The sequence below is a fragment of the Misgurnus anguillicaudatus genome, chromosome 17 (assembly GCF_027580225.2).
Source record: "Misgurnus anguillicaudatus chromosome 17, ASM2758022v2, whole genome shotgun sequence".
Lineage (NCBI taxonomy): Eukaryota > Metazoa > Chordata > Actinopteri > Cypriniformes > Cobitidae > Misgurnus > Misgurnus anguillicaudatus.
The window spans coordinates 21,340,095-21,367,857 of NC_073353.2; the positions used below are offsets into that span (position 1 = coordinate 21,340,095).

General features: G+C 38.6%; 1 protein-coding gene across 3 annotated transcripts; it reads left to right on the forward strand.

Annotated features, from left to right (window-relative positions):
* On the forward strand, nucleotides 1-27,747 carry slc39a10 (solute carrier family 39 member 10). 3 transcript variants are annotated; one of them, XM_073855164.1, is made up of 10 exons: nucleotides 1-64; nucleotides 14,815-15,858; nucleotides 16,082-16,253; nucleotides 16,648-16,823; nucleotides 16,958-17,131; nucleotides 17,373-17,493; nucleotides 18,599-18,910; nucleotides 19,011-19,091; nucleotides 25,551-25,741; nucleotides 25,932-27,747. In XM_073855164.1, exons 2-10 carry the CDS (start codon nucleotides 14,836-14,838, stop codon nucleotides 26,082-26,084), a joined length of 2,403 nt encoding a protein of 800 aa, XP_073711265.1. In that variant the 5' UTR covers nucleotides 1-64; nucleotides 14,815-14,835; the 3' UTR covers nucleotides 26,085-27,747. The 3 variants fall into 3 exon arrangements, with proteins under 3 accessions (XP_073711265.1, XP_073711263.1, XP_073711264.1); XM_073855162.1 differs by having other exon boundaries at nucleotides 47-186; XM_073855163.1 differs by lacking the exon at nucleotides 1-64 and adding an exon at nucleotides 13,093-13,244.
* The last annotated feature ends 16 nt before the right edge of the window (nucleotides 27,748-27,763 follow it).

Sequence of the window (27,763 nt, forward strand, 5' to 3'; positions counted from 1 at the left end):
CCCGATCGGTCTGCGCAGCGCCGTGTAAAGTGAGGATGGGTGAAGCTACGCAAAGTGTAAATACGTAAGTAGCTTGGCGAATGCCGTTTCCCGCAGTGTGCTGACTGTGATCGGGTTTTTGTGCGGTGCGCAGCGTGAGTGTTTTAGTACCGAGCGGAGAGGAGATGCACACGGCACTCGAGTGAGGTAAACTATATAAAACCGGCTTTGTTTTCACACACTCCCACAACACGGACACGAGCAGCTTCAGATGAGCACATGAGAGCAGGGATTTAGGATAATAAATGACAAACTTTTGAGTTATTATTGATTTTCCTGGTTATTGCGGCTAGCAGTGTTAGCTGCTGTTGTTGAGATTTACAACCATTTCGCCGATTTCAAAGCAGCTAACGTTACTGGGCAAACTGCGCTTTGGTGTTAAGGTTAAATAAATGTGTTCAACGCGAATAGTGGCAATAACATCGAAATGTATAATTATTGTGCATGATGATCACATGTGCTTGTAACGTTACGTTAACTTACCTAAAACGAGGAGAGATTATGTGTTCAAATGCTTGCTCTGGGTTTACGGTTAACATTAGTCATTTTAAGTAGTTAACACAGCATGTTAAGTTAGTTGTGACATTAATATCTCGTGCAAGGTTTCGTCGTGAGGTCAATATTTCATTACTTGGCAAACCACATGTTCCTGTTGTGCTGGTTTACTGGGCTACAGATCTGTCTTGTTTTATTACTTGCAGTATTGCACGTTAACGTTACAGTTACATAGCCACATAGTTTGCAGTACAACTGGCTTTGTGTTTCTTAAATATATGGCATGACATAACGTGTAGTGTAATTAAATCCACATCGACATATAACGTGTTAGTATCTACATATTTGATGCGCATCCGGGATCCGGTTGCAGATCTGTATTACTGAAACCTAGGCAAACAGTTCCCAGTAAAACGTTTAATTGTCCATTCATTTTTACGTATTAAACACTGTATCAGACGCGTGCAGGTGCAATATAGTTTGATGTGAAAAAGACATAAATTAGTTGCGTTTGGCACCGGAAGTGCGTCATAAGGACTGTGTAGGGTGGCGGGAAGTTGCTGCAGTGTGATGCTGTTTACAATTCAATGCACATCTGCAGAAACCTTTCACCTTTATCTGTCCGCTGTAACTGAATTAAGAGGGTTTCCAGAGTCCCTTTTGGGGAATAAATATCACAATGTTTGTTTCAAATGTAAATGGGTCTACTCTAAGATCCATATAATATAAGGTCTAAAGTTGTACATTAACTATATTCAGAGACTGGACCAGACAAGAAGTTGTGGTCTTATTTTAGATATTGGTAGTAATTGCTGACAGGGTTGAAGAAGTAGTTAACAACCTTTTATGTACTGTAAATAGTTTCAAACACAGTTTGCATACAGGTCAGCATTACACAAGATTTGGAAAATACAGGCTGGCATTTCATCATGTGACTTGCATAGTTGGAATCTAAAGAGACTTTAGGTTTAGGTGGTAATCCATAAGATTGTTCACATGATTAATTAACTATACAGTAGGTACCTGAACATACTGGGCAGCTACACAAACTGTTTGTGCATTAAGTGATTGAGAAATTGTGTCTCACTGAATGGAGGGATAAGACTGATTATATTTACAGTCTTATGTTTTAGGGTTAATGAAGTATTATAATTGTAAAAAAAATGATGTTGTATTTGTTTATGTGTTAGCTAACATGAATTAACAATGAACAATACTGTAATGAAAAAATATGCATTTATTAATCTTAGTTAGTGTTCATTTCAGCAGTAACTTATAATTTTGAAAACTTTAACATTTCTTAATGCACAATAAACTTACATGAACAGTTTTATTGAAATTAACTAATGTTAACAAAGATTAACTCTTTCCCCGCCAGCATTTATAAAATAGTTGCCAGCCAGAGGCAGCATTTTTTATGATTTTTACAAAAGTTTAATGCCTTCCAGAAAATGCTCTTTTTCCAGTATATAAGTGACCACACTCAGAGACTGAATCAAGTACAAAAACTGTATTGAAGTACAGAATAATACTCAGGCCATAACAAACACAAGACAAACGTTTTTGGGCTTAGCTCATCATCAGTGTCACAACTTTGACACTGATAATGGGCTAAGCCCGAAACGTTTGTCAGATAATTGCATTTTTGTAAAGGACTTTTAATAGAGATTAGATTCAGATAATCAAAACATACACAGATTATTTGCTGCTTTTGAATCTGTATATTCTGCAGTGTATTATAAGGTGGATAAGAGCGCCACCTAGTGCATAATAGAGAAAATATGGATTGCCGTAAAAACAAATCTTTGGCAGGGAATCGTTTTCTTTTAATTGACGAGATAACTCGTCAATGGGAGAAAGGGATTAAAAAAGCCGGAAAACTATATTGCTAATTGTTAGTTCATATAGGCTAAGCCAGGGCTATTCAATTGGCGGCCCGCGGGCCAAACCCGGCCCCCAAGGTTATTTGATCCGGCCCTTTATGTAGTCTGTAACAAAGACATCTCTAAAATAAATTTAACAACGGGCCGTACAGTACGAGTTGATGCGCGTGCGTCTGTTTCATGCAGCATGAGCTGCAGAGCGCGAGTCACGTGACTGGTGCGAGCAGCTGTGTCACGTGATTATATTCGCGCTTTGGTCCACAAGCTCAAAGCGATCGCCTCCCCCGCTCGCGCCCGCGTCTCAAGACGCGATAGCTGACAGTGGTGAGTTAAGAGACCGGAACTCTATGGTTGTTTTAACTTTATTTGTTGTATTTTCAGCTTAAAACACTGCCTTTTCCGACAATTGTTGTCTGATATGTTTATGCTTATCCACAATGACATTAACGTTAGATAAAGGAAACTCGTTGAAACGATTTTGTGAACTAAGTTAGACAAAAAAGATCCTGCCGTTTCTCCAAAATTCAAAGCAGACAAAGGCTCAAATATTATGCGAGTCATCGTTCTCACACAAGAATGCAATTAAAACGAGTAACAGTAGTCACCCATGGCTCACAGCCCAGCACCTGCACCACTGTATGCGTATCATGCTGACAAACATACACCTCATTTTACTGCTCTTGCGAAATCTAAAAACATATTCTGTTTATTAGAAGGTAGCCTAATGTTCGCCAATTATTAAGATGGCTGTTGTAGTTTAAATAGGGGCTACTGTAATAATTAGCCTTGACAAAAAACAGCATAAAACAATTATGTTCCATATTATAAACTTTTTTGTTATGTGCACTGAAGTGAGTAAATGAGTTAAATTCTCAATAAGTGTGATATGGATCTTATTTACCTATTTAAATGTAGAATAAAGCTTACTTGGGCATCTTACAATGCACTTATGTTGTTATGCAATTTTTAAAATACAACATATGAACATGCCTGGATGTAGAAAAAGCCTACTTTGACATCTAAGGGCGCAGTCACACCAAAAGCGCTTTAAACGCTTGCAAACGCAAGGCGCGACGCACTGCCTTTTTTAAAAAAAGAGCAGTGCGGCGCGGCTTTTCATGTTGCTAAGCAACCACCGAGTCAGCTGTCTTGTCAATCAAATATTGAAGCGGGAGCGCTCTTTTGCTGTTAACTGTCATATTAGCAGAAACTTTAAAAAGAGGACGCTTGCTCTGACCTTGTTTGAGGATAAGAGGAGCATAAACACGCAGGAGAGAGTGAGCGAGTGGAGTCCGGTTCTTCAAAGCAACTGTAAACTTCACTGACCACAACGTAAGGCCCGCCTCTCCCCTCATTCGATTGGACAATGGAAGACGCGAATGACGTCAGGCGCTTTCTCCGCTCTCAGCGCTCCTTCAAAAACGCGTGCGCGACAGGCGGCAGAAAACCGCAAGGCGCTCGGCGCGCATAAACAGCGCGCAAACGCGCCCTGCCCATAGAATATCATTCAAAAAAGGCGCCTGCAACTGCCATAAACGCTTTTGGTGTGACTGCAGCCTAACAATGCACTAATGTTGTTGAATGCAGTTTCAAAATACATGTTTGTAGAAAAAGCTTATTGTACAATGCACTGAATTTGTTGTTATGCAGTTAAAAAAAAACAACATGAATATGTTTAAATGTAGAAAAATTTAGTCATCATCACTGTTATATCTCCGGCCCCTCATTTAAGATACTTTTTATGAACTGGCCCCCACGACAAACTAATTGAATAGCCCTGGGCTAAGCCATTACCTAATATTAACAAATACAACCTTATTGTAAAGTGTTATGTTTTTGTTGTTTGTAGACATTTTAGTTATTTTATGTTTTTTAATTCGGCAGATTAAACTATAAAAGACACCTCACAAACTGACCTCACATCACTGACTTTAACTTTTCAGTTTTTCAGTTCCTAATCTTCAGACACCCATCAAGACTACATTCATTAAAATGACCAAAAAAGCTCTGGGTCATTAAGTTTTCTTCTCAAAAACTTGCTAGGGTTCTTGATATAAATGGTTGTTTGTTCAATTTATATTTCTTTCCGCTGCGATAAACAAGGCCTCAAGGCTCAGCTGAACTTCCTAAATTCTGGGGCATCAGTCGGATAATGGGGCTTTCAATATTATAAACATGTTACACACAACCATGAACCAGAGGGGCTTCTCATATCTGATAATTTTTATAGAATTGTTTTTTAATTATTATTAATTATGTTAATATGCTTTACAGTTGTCATTGTATGTATGATGCAGGGAACTTTACACAGCGACTTCTACTCTCATACTACCCTGCCGGCCTGTACATCATTTGGCACTGTACATCTATTGCAAATACTGTAACTGAAATGATTTTGCTTGCATTTTTGTGTGAGAAGAGTCGAAATGATTATTAGTTGACATTAGTTCTGTAATATAAACTTGTGTTGAGCACTGAATAAGTAATTTGTAATAATTAATATGGCTTTCCAAAATGAGTTAATATAGCAGAAACATTATTGAACATTTCATGTTTCAGTACTACAAATGATCTTATTTGTTTATCTGAACACATCCCAACTCTTCCTCTCTGTTTTCCCCTATACTGTCTACTACACTATTGTTTAAACTTGGCAAGCTTAAAAATCCCTCTGATTAAATTCTTGTCCTCCCTTTAATGATCACCACTCCTTGTCTTCTCTGATGGTCTGAATACTAGCTCTTGTGTCTGATGGACTTCACAGATTAAAGTCTTAGTGGAAATAAAACTTGAATTACAACCATCAAAGTATTTTCACCCACACTATTCACTTTTATAGTACCAACTTTTCTGGCTGATATTTAAGCTGTTTCTGACCTTTAAAATCAATTTACAGATGTTGTTGTGCAAATTAAATGAAGTTGCTGTAGTTTAACTTGCAGAAAGCAGTGGTAGCTCTGGGGAAAATGGTGTTTGGATGTACTTGCTTTCTGGTTAGTTTGAGAGTAGAAAAGATAAAGTTTTTTTTTTTTGGTGAATATTTGGTTAAACACCAGTTGAAATCTACCTGAAACTGTAGTACACACACACACACGTGCACACACACTATTTGGTCATTCAAAGATGATGTACACTGCAGATAAATCCGTTTTTGTGACATCAGTTTTATTGCGTAATCTGTTCTGTACACCCGCAGTTAAGTTATTTATGGGAGTGACAGCCACATTGTGCAACCAGATGAAGTCACATGCAAGTGGTTGTGTATTGTCAGGTAGCTAGCTTTGATGTCAGAGTTGGCATGATGGTGGAGAGATGTGTTAACATAAATAATGTAAACAAGCTTGATACTTAGCTGACTATGCAAAGTTAAAAGCTGAATTTAACCCTTCCAACTAAGATGCAGCCCTAGTATATAGTTTATGAGACAAGCACCTTGGGCAGGTGCTGCTTTACGCTACGTCTTAGTGAATCCAGTGATGTCGTTCACAATATTGTTAAACTACAGTAACAGGAATAGCATGTTGTGCTGGAAAAATCCAATTATACTTATGAATTTTGGCTGACGGTTATTTGTCTAATAAATTGCGACAATTATGACGATTTTAGCACTTTGATAGTTATTACGATTAGTTGTCTGTTTTATTGCTTTGACATATAATTCTCATACATTTTTTGTTTGTTCATGAAATAATTTTCAAGCATTGTTGGGATTATTTACATTAAATCTTTTGAAAGGTTTATCTGGCAGTAAGTTTTAATAAACGTAACATATTTAAAAGTAATCTGATACTGTCTCATTTATAAAGGCTCTGCAGCTCCCCCTTGTGTTTTTTAGAGAGATGTGCAATCATTGGGGTGATTTGAAATCATCCCGATGAGGTCAAACAATCGTGATGATATGATTATTTAATAATTGTGACAGCCTTAATTATACTGTTATACCGGAATTAAAGCTGGACTCCTCTCTAGGGTCGTGCAAAAAATTGCCTGAGATTCTCATTCATGTTTCATCAGTAAAGCTGGTTCCTTGATTAGTAATAAATTGCCATCAGCTGCTTTCAGAGGGAGCGGCATTTACTACAATGAGCCGTATTTCACAGCGAAGCTAGGCAAAATCGGGTTCATAATCTAGTAAAATCGACTCCGATAATCTATGCGATTTTGCCTATACTTGATAGTTTATGATACCTTAATAAGTAACAGATTGAACCTTGTTCTAACATTACACCTCACTATAATAGTTTGTTTTTATTCAAACTAATTAGGCAATATAAAGTGACGCATGCAGGGTTCCCACGGGTCCTTGAAATCCTTGAAAGTTGGTGAATCTGGGGAAAAAAGTTTTTGAAAATATACATGCATAGATGCAGGTCATTAAATATGCTTGAATCTATTTTATGCAAGAAGTTTTCTGGAAAAAAATCCATATTATTCCCTGTGTAATGTAAGATAATATCATAAAAATTCTAGATTTTTTAAGCACACGTGCTGAACTGTTCACTTTAAATGCTTATATCTTCTGTATGTTGATTCATACCAAAATGCTTTTTTGCATAGTTGTGTTTGACACATGAAAACGTCTCGGGTTACGTATGTACCTGTTGTTCCATGAGAATGGAACGAGACGCTGCGTCTCCCCAACATACTTTCTGCGTCCCTGTAACGCCTTCTTTAAGCCTCACCATTGGTTGAATTTGATATACACATTCAGACGCACTTACCCCTGGAGGCATCCCCAAAGTGTCATCGCAGTGACGCAGCACGAGTTCCCTCAAAGGGTAACTGTAACAATGTATCTTAAAAGGTAACATGATGTAACCTTGCTCTCACTTGAAATGTGCTCTCACTTAAAATGTGTCCCCACATTTAGTCCTTGAATTTAAGGGCATTGCACCTGGAAAGTCCTTGAAAGGTCCTTGATTTTAAAGTTAACTAAGGTGTGGAAACCCTGTGCATGCATGTTTATCAAAATTTTGCATGTTTAAATAAATGCAGACGGCGTGTTGGTAATACTGCAGACGTTAGCGCTGTCTAAAGTTTGTGTTCTTATCAGCAGCAAATACAAAACTTGCTAAACTCAGGCCTACATTCTCGTTTTTAACAAGTGTGTGATGCCACAATGTTGGTATAGTTTCATTGTCAATCATCTCAATTGGGGAAGTGACTCTTGTTCTGTACACAAATTAATCAGGAATCAGTAAAGGGGTTCCCTCCCAATTTTAAACAATCACACCTAAAACTTTGCAGTGTGTGTGCAGCCTAAAAGACATTCTTTAAGTTTATCTTGGAATATGCTCATACTGTAGAAAATCCTTAAGCTGTTTTCTGTGCATTTAATTGATGTTTGAGGAGCTGATCAGCTCAAATCCCTCCACCCACTCCCACATACCCACCTACAAACACACATGTCCAGTACACCCTCCCCTCTGTACTAAATCTCCACACTTAAAGGGGCTCAAAACATCAGACCTTGATCCATAATGCTGTAGAAGAGCATTCGCTGACTGTTGACCTGCCCAGACAGAAGAGGTAAGCTGTCGCTTGCACCTGCAGGCAAAGCTGCATATCCTAAACTGATCTGTACTGTATGCTTTCACTCTGGATAAACTGTTGAAGGCCTGTCTAGTTGTGTGGAGATCAGCATTTTAAAAAAAGAGAAGGGTACATGGAACAGCAACACTTAAAGTTGACCAGCTTGTTTGAGGTACTTGAATCGGCTTTGGGAGACATTGATCTTGCTTGCAATGTTTGGGTTTGGATGTTTGATGTGCATTTAAGTTGGCAACCCTCTAAAATGCGAGGTAACCACTTGCACAACAAAATCTTTAATCTGGGCAACTAAAAAATGTCTAATATTAGCCATTGTCTAATAAATGTATACATTTTACTCTGTATTGTGTGTGGCAAAGCCTAAGTATAAGTTTAGTTTTAGTATAACTTTAGTATAAGAAGTTTCACTCGCTGAACACTCTGGCTGAGCGCTTGAAAGTTTCTCGCTTTGTCACGCGATCTGTACCATTTCAATTTAGCTCAATGGATGTGCGGTGTACCTGTATTTGATGTACTGTAAACTCTAGTGTGAGTCTAGCAAGCAAACTAAAATATTTAGCCAATGGCAAACCTGTTGCCAAGAAGTGAATAGAGGTTTGAGTTGGTTATGTTGTTTAAAAATGCTTGTTTCTAGGTATTACAGGTCACGCCATTGATGATGCACTGCACCTGCTTCCTGTGATCAGAGCAGTTTTGCTTGTTGTTTTTAAGATGAAAGCTAGTTTATGATTAAAACATAAGTAAATGCAAGTTGTATGGTCAGATTATATGGTTTTCGTGTTGAAAACATTTAAGTTTGTTTCTGGTGTGATGCTCCGAGTAAACTAGATAACCATGCATCTGCTCTTCTTTAAACATGGGCTTTCATCATGTTTCTACAATGCATAAGGGTGCCGTTCATAAACATGACCCAAATGACTTGCTGTTCAGGATCTTCTGAAGTGTCTCTTTATTTTAAAGGTGTGTGTGTTTGGAGTCAGCGGGGTCATGTTTATCAGTCCTTTGAGTCTCAGCTTTCCACACGCCACCCATTTCAGCAAGGCCTATACGGCCAACGCTAGACTATCCTATTTTTTGACGAACCATTTTGAAAGGTTTAGATGTTTAGAAAAGTGATGTTTAGCGTCCAGTGGACTGAATCTCTCGTCCCTTAAGCAGCAATATGTTGTTGTTGTTTCCCAGAATTCCCTGTCTTTACACACTTGTGTAGTTTCCATCTGTTGTGTAGCATCTGTTCATCTCTCATGCCTCAAGGCCTCTCCTGACATACATAGAAAGCACATATTTAAAGAGAAACCATTATGTTTTTAATTTTTTTGTCTTGTTTGTGAAATTTGACTCTTGACGTTATTACACACTTAGCCGACGGATTAGCATTGCCATCGTCTGTGAATTTATGCAACAAGCTGTTGCGCTAATCCTATTTCAAAAACTAATATAAAATACCAGAAAAGCTCATTTGTACATATTTTCTGTTGTCTTCTTTCAATTCAAGTGTCATTACTGCTCGGACAACTGTCTGATCATGAAAAGTCATACAATATACAATAGATAAATTGTTTTTCTCCCAAAAACAGGATACTGTATGATATCCACACAGAAGCAAAGTTTTGCTGATGAAACACGTGGATTGGGCACCACAAAACTCACACTAAATTCCTGATGTGCGGTGACTTATTAATGCAGATTGGCACATACTTACAGGTTAGTAGACATTGCCCATCAACTTTGGTATGTTATTTAGATAACTTGGTGTGAAACTGTCCACCTTACTTAAATGGATGGTTTACTTAAAAAGGAGAAAAATCTGTCATTTATTTACACAAAGGGAGATTTGTAACCAAACAGTATAGAGGGTATGCATTGACATCACTTTTCCATGTGACCATGCCGGAGCACGCCCTGTTGAGTGGCAAACGTTCAACAAAATGGCTGGTTTTCATAGCGGCTGGAGCGAAAATGCCAGTAAAACTGACTATTAACAGCTTAAATTGAATTTAGTTGACAATACTTAGTTACATTAGTTACATTTTCCAAGCGTCTGTGCTTTATTAGGGTGTTTGTATTGGGGAAAAATTTACTTAACTACATTCTAAAGCATATAATCATACTGTGTATTCTTTTATATTGCATATTAAAATGTATTTAATACCTAATTACATTCAAATTGTGTACTTTTACTGGAGTAAAAGTATGTTAATGTACTTAAATATTAAATGTAAAACAAAAACGTATTATTTATGAAATGTAAAAATTATGATATTATGCTTTGGAATGTAGGTTTTCAAAAAAAAAAACGCTGATAAAATACAAATACTTGAAAAAATACGTTTAAGTAGAAAGTAAAACCTCTGCTTGATCGTGACCCTAGCAACTTGTCAACCCACCTGTGGTCGTTAGACATTGGCATGAACGATCAATTTACTTCTCTTTTCTGTGTTTTTGGCAGTCTGTAAAACGATAGCTTCGAATTCTTGTTAATCTGTTAGTACATTCTATCGCACAACAGCTTTTTTCCATCTAGACGCATTTTCCTCATGTTTTCGCTGATTTCACACTGTACACAAATTGTGCCGCTCTGTCTTTTGCCACTCGGTGGGTGTAACCGCAGTCACGTGCATACCCTCTATTCTTTTTTCCTACTATGGAAGTCAGTTGTGCTCCTGCTTGGTTACAAATATCCTACTTTGTATTCAGCAGAGCAAAGAAATTTATAGTGGTTTGGACCACATTGAGGGTGGGTAAATGATGTCTAAATTTTCACGTTTAGGTGAACTATCCCGTTAATGTTGCTGCTATAAATGCAACAAGCACAACTCTGCTGAATCGTCTGTTGTTATTGGTTGAAGCGTTTTTGTGATAAACCTTTATTAGCCAACCTGAGGCTTAACCAAGCAGCAGATGAATTGGTCCAGGCATAAATCTATGAGATTATTGCCCCGATCACCACATGGTTGTAGGCAAAGAATTCACCGGAGGTGGACTCACGCGTGACTTACAAGAGATACTCGGCTGAGGCAAATGTCTTGTGAGAGTCATATGAGAGACTCGCTCTCTCATACCGTTTTAACAAGAGAGCAATAAAGAACTGCTCTCTTATTATAATGGGAATAACACTAGGGCAAGAATTTAGCCTTCTAGGTTCTTTTAAAACTTGTTTAACAGTGTCAGACATAGTAGTATATATAGTTCATGCATAACAATCATTATATTATATACTGTATGGCTATAGAATGAAAATACTGTCTGGCTGTGTGATGGTTTGTTTTCTAAGAGAACTATAGCCTGATATTAAACATATATTACATTATAGGTGAAATGAAGGCCTTCCTTTATTTATTTATTTTTGTACTAAGAAATAATCATTATGTTGATAACTTATTATGACTTTTCATCGGATACATTATCAGTTTTTGCAGACAAGCCTTAGGAAGCATTTATTAATGTTAATGTAACAACATACAAAGCTGGTAAATACACTATAATGAAATAAAAATCAAACAACCTATTTGCATATGGAGTGGTCTATGTGCCTCCATTAGAGTGCTTTAGTTAATCCAAGATCATTAAAGACACAGGGTGTGTATATATAATGGATTTCCACTGATGACCATTTAACCACTTAATGTTTTGCTAACAGCTTTGTCTTAAGCCTAAAGGTCAGTGTACAGTGCATGTGATGCAAATTTTGTCTTCAGAATAGTACTTTGCACACGTCGCGTAGGTTGCGCATGAGCGTACCAGAGTATGTAGCACGTAGCCCAGGAGAGGGATTGCAATTTGGCACAATCAGTATGCGTCAAATGTCTGCGTACAAATCAAAGGCTGTGTGTTCGACTGTTCGTGTACGCTCGCCGCGCGTAAAAAAAACTACTCGAGACTTTAGGCAGTATTCATGTTATTCCTATGTGCATCTGTCTGAGCCGTAAAGCCCCTAAGGATTTCTGAACTCATCCTCTGTATGTACAGGATCTGGATGAACAGAGTCGACGCCAAACTCTTTCAATATAGGTTAAAGCAACAGATACATGAGTTTTCTTATACCCATTATATCTTATACCATATTTCATGAGAATTTGTCCAGATTACTGGGATATTTTAAAGATATTGATATTTGTGTTGGGCCATATTCTCCATAGTGAAAATATGTATTTATTTATTGGCTCTTTTAAGTATTCGTTTGTCTATGACAAGCCACCGGATTAATGGACAAAAAACAAAAGCTGCTTTACTTAAAGGCAGCTGGCAACACTGTCAATTCAAGCGCGTCATTGATGCTATGGCATGCTATAAATTACTTACGTGTCAGGCAACAGGAACAACTCGCTCACTGGTTTTAAACTCATGCGTGCATAACAACCTCGAGGAAAAGTCGGAGCCGTGCGCATTACAAAGCTGAGGAAAGTCTGTGCCGCGTGCATTACAAGCTCTCTTAAACAAAAAAGCATGCAGGGTCGTGTCGCAAGTGTAGGTTATGCGGAAATGTTATATGTGATGATAATAATGATAGCATAATAATAATTAAAGGCATTCATTAGAAAACTATTGTCATAGTGGCTATCGCTATCAGCATCAATATATCTAACAGTATCATTTATCAGCAAACCTAGTTGATATACAGAATTTTTTCCCTTAAGGTTAAGTTATAGTGTTTGCCATGTTAGGTTTTTTACGATTTTGCACTACTTATCAAATTAAAAAGACTATATTTATTTATTTATTTATTTTTTGCTGCTGTACCTTTAAGGCATCAAAATATAAAAGGCCTATTCACATATAAAATAGTTTTGGTGTGGGTTTGTGGTCAGATCAGTTTGTCCCTTTAATAACGGCCTCTTTGCAAAGCCCACATTACATTGTAGACAAAACAGTCCACACTGAAATGTGCCACTTAAATGTTGAATTTTGCATGCTTTTCACTTTGTACATGTTTACTATAGAAGTCTCTAACAGAAAAAATCTAGTCCCTAGAATTGTCTCATGATATATTCCTGTAGCACATGACTGCTGGGTTTTAAGATTTTTTTTTAAATGATCAGCCATTTTTTGAATGTCATTGAAGCAACAAAGAGCGCATTGAAGCAGCACAGTGAAGTTGATCTGAAAATAGGCAGTTCCTGCCTCATCCCTATCTCCTAAAGGGTTCAGAGGTCACTTCACGCTCATGTTTATAAACACAGTGTTGTGGAAAGCAGGAATCATAAAGCATGTTCTGACCGCCTTCACGCTACAATTACATTTCACACGCTTTAACACGCTTAAGGAGCGCAGGCTGTCGTAAGTATTGCTCGTGGGATTTTTTTACTAAAGAAGCATGTGGATCAAAGGAGAGATTTGTTCGTAATATACAGACATTATGAACAAAGGTCTTTTTTTGACTTTTAAATGAAATGTACTTTTATTAAATTAAAGATGACTTTTATGTTTATTTTTTTGCTGATATTGATGCTCTTTGAAGATATTGTAACATCTGTTGTAGCCTACAAGTGAACATTTATGTAATTTTAATGTATTAACAACGTACTTTGCTTTGGCTGGAGGTGTTTGGCTGGCTTGTGACCCATTGCAATAGGGAAGTTATGTTTAATAAATGTGATTATATGACTGCAATATATTCCTCACTGCTGCGTGTAATCATTTTATATTTGGTGTTGGTTTAGGTCATACAGACAAACATAATTCTTTTCAATAACATCTTTGTAAATTCACAGTGAAAAATTTACAGGCTGCTTTTTTCATGCTGTGTTTGTGGGTTTGTCCGCATTTGATCATGACAATTCAACGTACTGTGCAGACGACTAATTGTAATACATTTGAAATTAAACCGGTGGTGTTTAGATAACTAGAGTTAGACATTTGATTTTTGCCGTTTTGGAGTCCATTCGGCTGATCTCCGGGTCTGGCAGTACAACTTTTAGCATATAGCATAGTTCATTGAGTCTGATTAGACCATTACCATTGCGCTAAAAAATAACCAAAGAGTTTCGATGGTTTTCCTATTTAAAACTTGTCTTTTCTCTAGATGCATCATGTACTAGTGATATAAGTCACTGCCCGAAAATAATTCCCTTCGTTACTTTCAATAGCAGCAGACTATTTTTATGCAGTACCTAATATCACTATGCCTCTGCAGCCATGTTACATAAGTCCTTGATTATTGCGCCAGAATGAGAGTATAGTCCTAGCCATATCTGCCTGGAAAATTGCAACTTTTAATTTTCTGTCTGTCTTAGTACACGATGTAACTACAGAAGAGTCAGGTTTTGGGTGGGAAAGGTATCCAAACTCTTTGGTTATATTTGGCGCAGTGCTAGCGGTCTGGTCAGGTTCAGTGGATTGTGCTAAGCTATGCTAAAAGTGGTACCGCCAGACCCAGAGATCAGTGAATGGATTCCAAAGCGGTATTATAAACAATATCAAATATTTAACACTAGGGGAGCTGAAAAATGAGCATATTTTCAAAAAAAGTGGAGTGCCCCTTTAAAGAAGTTTCTTTCTCATGCTAAAATCTCTAGTTTGGCAGCAGGATGATCACATTTTATCTTTCATTTTACCCTTCAGTAGCTGCTGTAGGGGGGTCATTAATATTCTTCAGTGCTTTTCCAGCAGGCAGTCAGCCCCTTTTAGTAAAACCCACTTAGATTTTTATAAATTAGATCTGTAGAAGAAATTAATCTGTAAAGATCTGAGCATAGTACTGGCTTAGTGAAGTTCCTGTAGCTCATCTGGTAAAGCATAGTATTAGCAATGTCAAGGTCATGGGTACAATTCCCAAGGATCATACTTTAAATATATTGAGATAAATCCAAATGCCTACATGTAAATTTTAATTTATTTTTCTTTGCAGAGGTTTCTAAGCGAGGAGATAATGAGAGTTCACACACATACCAGGTTCTGCTTTCTCTGCGTGCTGACCCTCCTGTTTCATCAGTGCAGTCACTGTCATGAAGGAGGGACTCACCATCACCACGAACACAGCCACGGTGAGCGCAACCATGACCACGACCATGTCCACAGCGATCTGCAGATCTCAGAGACGTCCTGTGATGGTTTGTCGCACCGGTTAATGCACGGCAGCCACGGGGAACCTGCGAAGAACGAGCAGCATTACTACATTCAACAGTTGTTCTGTCGTTACGGCAAAAAGGACCGTCTGGACTTTAAAGGCTTCCAGAATCTGCTGCTAAGCTTAGGGCTGGGAGAGATACGAGTTGTGGGGCTAGAGCATGAGGATCTTGGACACGATCACGTGGCCCACTTGGATATTCTAGAAGTTCAGGAAGGCCGGCACTCGCATTCTGCAGGCCATTCGCACCCTCACCAGAAATCCAACGTCTCCCACAAAACCCAACACTCCCATCACGAAAAGGAGCATACCTCTAGTACCGAGGAACCACCTTGTAAACTTGACGCTGGAGCCGCGAGAATCGGTGACAGCCAACCGGACAAACACAATCATCATCATGATGATGATGAAAAAGACACAGACAGGCACCCAACTGAAGATCATGATCATGAACACAGACATGACATAGAAAATCCCCACGATCATGACCATGAGCACACACACTCACATACACACGGACATGACACCGATGCCCAACTGGATCATGACCATAAAACTAGTGAACATACTCATGAAAACAATGACCTCAGTGAGGACCACAAGCATGAACACCATCATCATGACCACCACCATCACAAGCACCCCCATCCTCATCTCCAGCACGGCTCGGACAGCGGAGCGGCCAGTGGCGGAGAAGAGCATGATCACAGCGGTCAGGAGCACAGCCCCGATAAACAAACAAGAGCGAAGAGAGAGGTGCCAGGAGCAATCATGGATCCATCCAATAAATCACAAGCACATGGCGCCCTTCACCAACATGAGGAGGTACAAATCCGTGTCTGTCCTGCAATGTGATTGTTAATAAACAAGATCTTTAGGGCCCTTAAAGGTGCACCTTGATATCTTTAATATTGACAGAGTAAGATCAAAAATTGATTAAGATTATGAGACTTTAGCCTGGATTTCACGCACAGGGTCACATTTATTTGGCATGAGAAATGGGTCAAGGACGAAGCGTAATGTCTCTCTCCCTCTCTCTGTCTTTCAGTGTTTGAATTTAACACAGTTGCTGGACCAGTATGGACTGAAGTCCGAGTCTGTCATCTCTCCAGTACAGTTTACTTATTTATGTCCAGCACTGCTATATCAGATAGACAGACGCCTCTGCATCCATCATTACCATCATGTTGAGACTGAAACACTACAGGAAACATCTTCAGGTACCACTGATCCTATCTGTATTTACTAATCGTATTTTTTAAGATGTCAAAGTAGGTGTGAGCAAAAATGTGCCGTGGTGTGTCCTTTTAAATGCAAATAAGATGATCTATGCACTAAATGGCAGTGCTGTGGTTGGATAGTGCAGATTAAGGGGTGGTATTATCCCCTTCTGACATCACAGGGGGAGCTAAATTTCAATGACCTATTTTTTTTTTTTACAAAGAATGGTTTACCAAAACTAAGTTACTGGGTTGTTTTTTATCACATTTTCTAAGTTGATAGAAGCACAGGGGACCCAATTATAACACTTTAACATGGAAAAGTCCGATTTTCAAGAAATTTCTACTTTAAGAGTTCCAGATTAACCCAGTTTTGCTGTGTATGTTTTACCAGTGTGGATCTGGATTTGTGGTTTCGTGTCCATCACCATCATCAGTCTCCTGTCGCTGCTTGGCGTGATTCTGGTGCCCATCCTCAACCAGTCCTGCTTTAAGTTTCTTTTGACCTTCCTGGTAGCACTGGCTGTGGGAACCCTAAGCGGTGATGCTTTACTGCATCTACTACCTCACGTAAGTTCATTTTAGGGGAAAATGGAAACTATTAGGTTGGAATGATTTTCTGCATGTTGACAACCTTTTAAATGCACATTTCTTATATTTAGCATTATTGCTTAAATGTTTCGTCATCTCCATTCAACTTGCAGTCTCAAGGAGGCCATGAACACAGTCATGGAGGCCACACGGAGCATGAACAGGAGAATGATTTTCTGATCAAGTTTGATGGTGTTTGGAAAGGACTGACGGCGCTAGCAGGAATCTACCTCCTCTTTATTATTGAACATTGCATTGGCATGTTCAAGCACTGCACAGACCAAAGGGTAAGAGACGGCAACACCGTAAACATGGGAAAGTGCATAAAACACATTAGAAGATATTTTTATTTAAGAAAAAAATGTTTACGATTGTCAGAGCTGGGAACACGAGAGCGTTCGACTAAAATATAATCCTTAATTGCTGCAGATGGTGGGGTGCTTTTAGTGGCAGCACTGCAAAACAAGCTCGGGTTTAATTCTCAGAATCTAGTGCATCTAAACACTTGTGTTTTGACGGTTTACACAGGGAAGCATCTGCCAGAGAAAAAAGAAAGGAGAGCAGACAAAGATTGGCAGTAAATTGTCAGACCACCAACTCAACAGGCGTTCAGATGCCGAGTGGCTCAATCTAAAACCTCTAACAGAGGGTGAGTTCTCCATATCTTTATCCAATGAATTTTTTGCTGTTTAGTAATTAAAGATGAGCAAATGTCAATATTTTGAAACATATTTCTCATCTTATATGCTTCATAACCATTATTAGGAACACTATAGTTGGTTTTATCTTACGCACGTGAGTTTCCATGGTTATGCACTTGGCCTAAAGTTAAATTCCAGTTTGTTTGTTTGTTTATTGATCTGGGAAGGGGCTAAACTGACCTCTGGAACAAATACCTTGTCGACCATGTATAGGCACATTAAAGGGATAGTTCGGCCAAAAATGATATTAAACCCATGATCCACTCACCCCGAAGCTGTCCGAGATGCACATGTCCATCATCCCTCAGACAATGACACCCTCAGCCATTTTAGAAAATGTTTTAGATCTTTCAGTCAATCAAATGCGAAGTCACGGGGTCCACGACCCCCAAGTCCAAAAAGTGTGCATCCATCCTTCACAAAATAAATCCAAACGGCTCCACGATGACAAACAAAGTCCCTCCGAGGGTAATCCGCGCAGTTTCGCCGTAGAAATATCCACACTCAAAACCCCACAAACCAAAACAACTCGCACCCGGCAATGCCGCCATCTCAGTCGCGTCCGCATTCAAGATCAGAGCTTTACGCAGAGGTTTCTCTGCTGCTGCTCTGTGCCCCCGCCCTCTGAATTTGTCATACGTCACTAAGAAAAGTGCATACACTACGCTAATACTCTCTCCTGAATACAGAGGAGTCCAAGATGGCGGCGCCACCGGAAGGTAGTCACCTCACTTTATAAAGTTTTAAATATGGACACCTCCACAACAGCACCACACGGACCACCATCAGAAGACCTCTATCCATCATCCCGGAGCCGTTTGGATTTCTTTTGAGAAGGATGGATGCACATTTTTTGGACTTGAAGGTCGTGGACCCCGTAACTTCACATTTAATTAACTAAAAGATCTAAAACATTTTCTAAAATAACTAAAAATGTGTTTGTCTGAAAAAGGATTAACATCATTTAATATCATTTTTGGCCGAACTATCCCTTTAGGAATCACTGTAAAACACCAAACATGCCTAATTCAGTAACATCTATTTACCCTATAGGTAGTACATGTGAAACGGGACACAATGACACGCAGATGACGGAGTTGCAGCCTCTAGATTCATCTATCACGATGCCGCTTGACATTTCTGATTCCGATCACCCCAACAAGGGGGCCACAAAAACACCAGAGGACAGTCTACCAAAGGCAAAGACAAAAAAGCATGGACATGGACACGGACACGGGCATGGGCATTCCCACCACGGACACTGCCACTCTGACCAGGAAATGAAGGATGCGGGAATTGCCAGCATAGCATGGATGGTCATCATGGGAGACGGCATGCATAACTTCAGTGATGGACTTGCTATAGGTCAGTTTATGGATAGTGTCTTGTGAAATCTGTACCAAATCATTTAGATGAGAAGGGTTTCTAATGTAATGATCTTATGATGTGAGTTTCTCACCTACAGGTGCTGCTTTCAGTGCAAACATCACAGGAGGCATCAGTACATCAGTTGCTGTCTTCTGTCATGAATTGCCCCATGAACTGGGTTAGTGCCTTTAAGAATCGGAATGTCTGTAGCAGATCCATTTTTTTCGAGTTGACCTCTAAGTTAGAAAGTAACTTGGAAAATGATATTGACATGTAATGCTCTGTCTGTGTTTGAGTGAGAGTGTGGGGTGCATGATTTCTGAAAGCCAATGTTGATATTTGAAATCACCTAAACAAACACGCCCCTACCCCAATAGAATCTGGACCTTCTTTTGAAAGACCCGCCCCACACATATGCAACCCAGGCAACAATGTCGGTTAATAGACACGCCCCTTATTGCTGATTGGCTACAAGTGTGTTTTGGTACTCAGCCCGACTCCCTTTTCCAAAGTTTTTTTTTTTTCAAAAATCATACACCCCGCCTTTAAGGGAACAGCAACTAATGGGTGCAGAGACCCAAATTTAGATTTTTATTCTAGACAAGAAGATAAACACAATGTGTTTATGTTCTACAGTTTGACAGACATTGCGTTACTTTTCAGCCTTATTGTAAGATAAAATATATCACATACTTGTCTGGCAAATGCATAAATGTAAAGATGTTTTTCCACAGTGACTTCTTTAAAAAGACCTTACCTTTGCGCTGCTAACAAAAGAGCTACAGGAACAATATTTTATTTAGATATATAAGAAACTATTACATAATATATTATAAAGCAATAAGCCCCAAGAAGCAGTGGGTTACCAGTGCATTTTATAACAGCTAAGGGGCGTTGTTAGGCACGACGCTAGTGCTTCGTGGGGCTTACTGCTTTTATAAAATGGTTACTTCATATGAATAGCAGGATTTCATAAAATAAAACACAAATAAGTTGTAATTATATTAGTATAAATATTACTCTTCCACCAAACAAAGTAGTTCCTCAGAATCAAGTGTGTTTTATAATACATTTTTTGGTTGACATAGCATACTTTCCCAAACAAAATATATGCATCCACCCAAACACACACATTTATTTTATTGTGCCCCCCCTCCCAGTGTTGAGTGGGGGCTGACAGAGGGTGAATATGCTCCCTGGTGTTATGCAGTCATTGTGCAAGCAGTGACTTTTCATCTGCTATGATGCGTCCTTTATCTGTTATCAATTGACATCAACTCTGAAACATCAAAGCAGTGAGCTTCATCTGTCTTCTTGAGCTCTGCTTTTAATGTTTGAATGGATCAAAAACAAACATTGAACTAAAACAACAACCGCTTTTAAAGAAAATCAAAGCTTTTATGAGGTTTTGAGAGTATAGCCCCTTTTTGTTTACAATGCCAGACGGGAATTAACATAAACAGTATTTGTTTGATGTCAAAATGTATCTTTTCCATTTGCTGATTTGTTTTCTTTTTCCTTAAAAACTATCACTGTTTGAGGAAAAAGGTGTATTCACACTGGGTCTCATTTATAAAACTGTGCGTAGGATCCTTACTAAAAGTCTACATACGCACAAAAGCCAAAAATGGCAAACACCAAAAAACTAGTGATGCACCGATATATCGGCCGCCGATATTTATCGTCCGATTTTTGATGAATTTGAAACCATCGGCATATCGGCAATAGCACGAGAAAGGCCGATACCGATTGTTTATTAATTAACCACATAAAGGCAATGAATTGCATGTCTGTTGTTCAATTAAAATTATTTAATGTTCTGTTGTGCACTATACTTAAGCACCGACAGAAAACCTTTGTTGAGCTGTCTCAAATGTCTTGGACAACAAAAGAAACAGACTGCACTTTAGTGGGGGGAAAGAAGTCCAACTTTTTTTGAAGTAGCAATCGGTATCGGCCGGAAGTTGTCTGTTTAAATCGGTATCGGCCAAAAAAATCCTATCGGTGCATCCCTACAAAAAACATTAAGACTTATAAAACAAAGCAATGTTCCCTTTATAAATCACAGATCACCTGCAAGTATTCGCACATTAATCATTCTCAGATCCCACCCTTCAAGCCCATTCTTCCATCAAGTTCGTTTTTTTATAGATCACAACCTTGGCATAGGAGTTGGCATACGCACGTTTCCAGTCCCATTTTGTGCTTACGCACGCTTTATATGAGACCCACTATGCGTACCACACTGTACCCAAGTATATTTTACCTTTGTTTGGCTAATGTGATCGCGTTGTACCATACCAGGGTGCAGTATGCTTAAGCATACCCTGGTAAGCTTGCAGAGGTGGTCTCTCTGGCACGGTCACTTTGCTTCAGAAGGTGTCCAGCATCAGAATTTTTAAAAAGCCCTTGAAGCCATTTTTTGCACATATTAAGGTCTGAACTTACTATAATCATTATTTTTAGAGGATTTTAAAAATATTTCCTATAGAATTATTTAAATTTTTTAGAATATCTCTATCAAAAATTATCATTACCACAACATGATATTACATTAAATATATGCATTTACAAACTTGTGTTTCGGTAATGAGAACTAAAAAGTTGTCTAGGTACTTTGACAAACAAAATTTCAACTTTTATCTGAAGAGAGAAAATAAGAACTGCTTACCTGGTAGCCATCTTGAGTGTCACAGTCAATTATGTGACTTCCAACTATTTTTTTTTTTTTTGAAAATGTTAGTTCCGTGAGGGCTTAAACAATGATTGAAATTGTTGCGGAGGATGAGAAAATTGGTCTTGGACACATTTATATTCCTTGTTATTGTCTCTACATTTATCAATGATCACCAAATACCACATGTTTCTTTACTGTAAATGTTTATAGTATAGCATGCAGTGTATTAAGCATAACCCAAGCTTTTATTTTTTAGATTTTTTAATTATAAATATTTCCATGTCAAAGAATGCAAATCCATTCATGGACACGTTGCGGTAATGAAAATTTTCCCCTTAAATGTGGAAAAAACAACAAAATTGGTTTGTATGATGTCATTTGAAATCATGTGCAAAATAGTACATGAAGAGATGTTTGTAACCATATGCTTTTTAGTTTGATACTCTTACTTTGCATTTCAAAATGTTTCATGACACCTCATAATTCAGTAACGCCACCGAATGTAGCGAAGTAAAAGTACAGTTTTTTCACTAGAAATATACTTGAGTAAGAGTAAAAAGTACCCATTCTTAAATTTACTCTAAAACTACTAGTTTCCCAAAAACATTACTCAAGTAAATGTAACGAAGTAAATGTAATTCATTACTACCCACCTCTGGTCAGTGCGCACTAATATAGCCCAGGATCTAGTCAGTTTTTTAATGCATACGCCAGTGTTCGACTGCATGTTCGCATATCCTTGCAAAGCATAGTTCATTTGACTCATAAACGTGCACTTACGTTCGACGCATGCGCATTGCGACAAATTGCAATACCTCTAATTGCCACATACTACATTTTCCTGTAAGTGCATTACATATAGACCCCTTCAAAGTTTGTAAACATTGAATGACTATCGGGTGCGCGCGCAGCATGGGGTCAAACTGTTCATACCATCCAGGCTTTATAATGTAATCTAACAGGGCTGAAAAATTATGACTTACCTCAAATGAAGTGAACAGAACAAACACAAGCCTCTTTGATATTTGCATTGTTCCAGTCTGCACGTTAATTGCTTGCAGCTGCCGATGTTGTATTTTTTTGTTTTTGAGATTCTGAATGAATCGCGAAAACTTAACGAAAGACCTGGCGGATTTTTACAACCCACGACGTAAGTAGTAGAGATGCGCGGATGGGCTATTATTTCATCCGCAACCGCATCACAAAACTCATCATCCGTCCGCCATCCATCCGCACCAACGTTTCTGACCAGTTTTCAAAACCGCACCCGCCCGCCATCCGCTGACTGGGCGATGCAAGGCGCTGCTGATGACAGCCGCTGCTGATGACAACCGCGAGACTAAAAAGCAGAATATAAGCAGTGAACTCAGGCTTTGTTTACATTAATGCGTTTATCCTTTAAACCGCGTTACTTTTGCTACGTTTACGCCTTTCATCTACACTACATCACTGTTTTCGACCGTCATAAAAGGATTCGTTCGTCAATGCTGCAGACCCTGTTTTAGTTTGAGAACTCAGACGTTGCGCTGAGTGTAAATGTAGATGGAGTCTTATGTAAACAAACAGCTGATGTTAACGTGACAGCGCATCATTTTCAAAGTAAAAATTATTTTATTCAGGTAAATGGAGGTTTGCAACGGAGGTTTTGACAAAAATAGTAAACATCTACCAACCAGCTATTATACACGCTATATCGGATTGTTTTAACATGTATCATCATAGATAATGTCTATTTTATATTTATGTTTGAGTATTGTTGGGTTTGAATATTGTTGTAATGTGTTTATGTTTTGTTTAAATTTGGTTAGCTTATTACGAAAGATAGACTGTAATTTTAAACGCCATATAGGGCGTTGTAAAGGCCAATATGAAGGGAGAATTGTAATGGGTCAGACATTATTTTCGAGTTTAATTTAAGTTTTGTTTTTTTACTTTAAAATTAATTTCGTTTCAGATAATATGTCTCTTAATTTTAATCAATGTTTTGTTGATAAGTTTTGTGAATATAAATTAATAAAAACAATAAACTCAACGTCATTAATATTTAATGCTCGTTTAGCCGATTGCGCTTTTAGCAATTTCAGCAATTTCTGTGTTGCTAGCGGAGGACGTGCACGGACCTCGCACACGTTTAAAAATTAATGCAATAAGCATTTCTGTAGGCTAAAGCTATACTTCACCTCTTACTATGTTTGATTGAAGTTTGCATTTGCTGAAATGTATTTTTGCTTCAAGTTTGTTTAGTAGGCTACTGTTCACTTGAATGCTTTCTTTTTAAATCATAAAGACCAGTCTCCGATCGGCGCACATGACATGGGACAAAAATAAATAAATAAATAGCCTAAATTAAACGCACAAATTACATAGTCTGTAGCTACTGGTGTCATCCTGATTTACCACTTTGTAAAACTTATTCCAGGCAACCCTTTTCTGACCTTTTATTTCCTTTGTTTTTAATTCTCATTTTTTTGAGTTTGCCACGTACCTCCTTCGCTGGCGTTGATAAGAGCTGTGTCAAAATGCGTCCTCATTTCTCCGCGCTGTTAATGATAGAACGAATGGATCCTTAACCGCCGAGGCTATCCCAAACAATTAAAACCTTTATTAAATAAACGTGTATTTAGAAAACTTTTTCTTGTCACTGTTTTAGTATTATAAGTTATGTTTTGTGTTAATATTATTCGGTTTATGTTGCGTATATTTCTAAGGTTGATTATTTGATATACTGTTGTTGAATAGTTTAATCTACATCAATGTGTCATATTTTCTAAAATAAATTCATATTTTTCTGATTACATATTTATTTTAATAAGTCAGAAATGTCTCCGCTGTTTATTGCTGACAGGCGCGATGGGCGCTACTGGGGGCGCGTGCAACAGGTGACCCAAATTATGGGTCCTCAGAAGGCTAGACCGTCTCATTTCAGTTCTCTTCGCGAACTTCTGAGCCTGCCACCTTGATAGAAATAGTGCTCACCTTTAAGGTCGCATGTTTTGAAGGACAAAGCTAATAACAAGCAGTCGATCCGCCACCCGCCCGAATTTAATTAAAATATTATTTTTCGTCACGTCATCCGCCCGATCCGCGGTTTATCCGCGGAGTCCGCGGCTGTAACCGCCAACCGCGCATCTCTAGTAAGTAGGCATTTTTGACGATACCGAATAATACGCAACTCTTTCTGCTGTAATGGCTTTTCTGACCCTGACATGCGCAGTGGAAACTGCCTGTGACGTGAACCGTGAAGGGGTCTATTCCTACATACTACACATTCCTATGCATCCGGCGGTGTGCATACAGTACGCGCTCACTCCTCTGATGATGAAAATCGCGCCACGCGTACTGTACGCGGACCCTCGCTAACGCATAAAAAATAGACTATACTTCGCCCCTAAGAGTCCGGACTCTCCATGTTGTGTCTGTGAAAGACAGTCATGATAAGGAGTTATGTACCACCTGCAGTGCTGTTAATTGCTTTCGATGACAATAATTATTATTCATTTAATTATTAGTTTAAATTATGCCTGGTGATGCAGAGCAAAGGCCAGACTGGACTGTAATGGATGTGAATGTATTAAAAAATTAGAAGGACACCGAATAGAGATGTTAGCAAGCATGCATCTACACAAGTGTAGCAAACATAATCCACTTGTTAGGTCTGGTGAAATCATGTGCCATAGCTTTTGGCTCCAAATGCTCTATAAGACGCCTACATCAAACAATACTAATATACCCACAGTGTGCTGTAAACCTTTACCTCCATACCGAAATCCCAGATGGACAGACAGTGATTCATCATGTAATTAAAATATTGATCGTGTTTAAACTCGTTTCAGTTTTGGCCTGGGTTATGCTTAATACACTAAAGCAGAATTGCAAGGAATGTTAACCAACATTGCTGCATTATTGTTTATTGCTGTACTGTTCATTCATTTCGGTTTTTATCTCCATTTTCTGTGACAGGTGACTTTGCGGTTTTATTAAAGGCTGGAATGTCAGTAAAGCAAGCGATTGTGTATAACCTCCTCTCAGCCCTCATGGCATACGCCGGCATGGTGATCGGCACGGCCGTTGGGCAATATGCACACAACGTCACCAGCTGGATCTTTGCGGTTACCGCTGGCATGTTTCTCTATGTGGCATTGGTGGATATGGTAAGTGATTTAACTCTCCAGATAGCAGCACTAAAATATGACGGATGTAGCGTGATATCAATTGCATCTTCTGATGTGCTACGTAGCAAAACCCTGGTTATGTTCCAAGCTAATTGTTCGGTCCTTGAATACCTCTGTTATTCTCCAAACCCTAAATGATCTTCATTGCGTACTTTCATTCTCTAATCAGTTGCCAGAGATGCTTCACGGTGACAGTGAGGAGCACAAGCGCTGTGAGATGGGTCACTTCGTCCTGCAGAACTTTGGCATGCTCACCGGGTTTGGCATCATGCTGCTGATCGCCATCTTTGAAGATCAGATCGTGTTTGACTTTGGCTTCTAGGAATCGGGGGGAGGCGTCATTCATCAGCTACATTCACACGTGCTTTGCCTTAAAGTGGCTTCGTGATGGTACAGTCTCAAAAGACGGAATCAGTGGCTTACCGTGGACATGCAGATAAACACGTTTACATTTGATCATCCTGCATCCCATTGCTTGAATTTTTCAGGATCTCATCTAGCTGTAGCTGCTGGGCCCTTTTCTCTTGTTCCTTATTCCTAAACAGACACATCCACAGCAGATTTCTGAGAGGCACAGTATTTGGGTTATCCCTTTAATATATATATATATATAGAGAGAGAGAATAATCCTAGAGAGAAGCAGCTATCTGTTAGTTACCCATTCATTTGAGTGTTGATCCGTGTGACACGTTTGGCCGTTTCATTCATCTGTATTGTAGCTCGCAGTCCATTTATGACTGGTGTCTTGTGCTGTGTATGTCTAGTGTTTCCATCATTGCAGTGCCAGGCACAAAACTATCTGCTAAAGTGGTGCAACAGAGCCCAGCTTTTTTTGTTTGTAATTTATTGACACGTACTGGTGGTGAGCGTCATGTGCCGAGACTATAGCAAACAAACAACTTTATTCTCTTTTAAAGAGCCTACTTTCTTACTGGTTTACACATTGCTGCCGGTATTGACTACTTGTTTTTTTTTTATTACACTATATATATACTGTTCACTGTTAGTGATGGGAGCATTTTCAGTCGTAGAGTTTTTTTACTATTATCGGTTAGGATTGTACTATTGTTTTGGCCAAGTACTAGTAGTATTTGAAGAAAATAGTTTAGCAACAGTGTTATGAGAAAACCTCAGACACTGTGCTGCTGCAAGACCGAACATATTCAGAAGGTCAACTTAGACACAGTAACTGAACAAGTCCAGTATTAACTACTCCAATGATGAAGCATTGTGATTTTGAAATGAAGAAGACCTAGCTAACATAATATAGGTACATCAAGGAATGAATTACTTTTTCTTAAAGTCTACTTGATCATTGATAAATTAGCATTTCTGACTATTTGCTTTATTTAACTGTGGAGTATTTGCATATTCAAATGTTGTCATGGCTGTTGACAATTAAAAATATAAAGGTGAGTTTTGGTACATCTAGGTTACTGTTAGGTGCTGATCATGTTCCCAAGAGGAAATTTGCTACCGACGATTCTTACTTGGGTTAAACATGCAGATATTTTCAAACACCTTTTTCAGGTTTTTTATTACATTTAATGAACATGATTTACAGTACAAATTTTGGGAGAACCATCTTTTTTTTTTACTTAATTTTAAAGCAATACTCCAGCCAAATATATGTACTCACCCTCATGCAATCTGAGATGCATATGTTCATCGTCTTTCAGACGAACATAGTTGGAGTTGTTTTGGTGGATGTCCTTGTTTTCCAAGCTTGTTATGGTGGAAAGCGGGGATCAGGGAACTTTTGACTTTGAAGCCCAAAAAGTGCATCCATATTACGGAGGTAATCCATGCGGCTCCAAAGGGTTAATAAAGGTTTTTTTGCAGGCAATCAGTGTGATTTTTGTTTGAAAAATACCATTTTTTAAAATGTTATAAACTATACACTGCAAAAAAATCTTTGTATTTTTGTCTTGTTTTCAGTAAAAATATCTAAATTAAAGATGCTTTTTCTTGATGAGCAAAACAACCCAAGAAAATAAGTCT

What these genes read in the sequence shown, in the direction of transcription:
- slc39a10 (XM_073855164.1), top strand. Translation starts at nt 14,836, where the DNA reads ATGAGAGTTCACACACATACCAGGTTCTGCTTTCTCTGCGTGCTGACC. An exon ending in TACTGCATCTACTACCTCAC is followed by an intron (nt 16,824 to 16,957) that starts GTAAGTTCATTT and finishes TTCAACTTGCAG; the next exon opens with TCTCAAGGAGGCCATGAACA. An exon ending in ATGTGGCATTGGTGGATATG is followed by an intron (nt 25,742 to 25,931) that starts GTAAGTGATTTA and finishes TTCTCTAATCAG; the next exon opens with TTGCCAGAGATGCTTCACGG.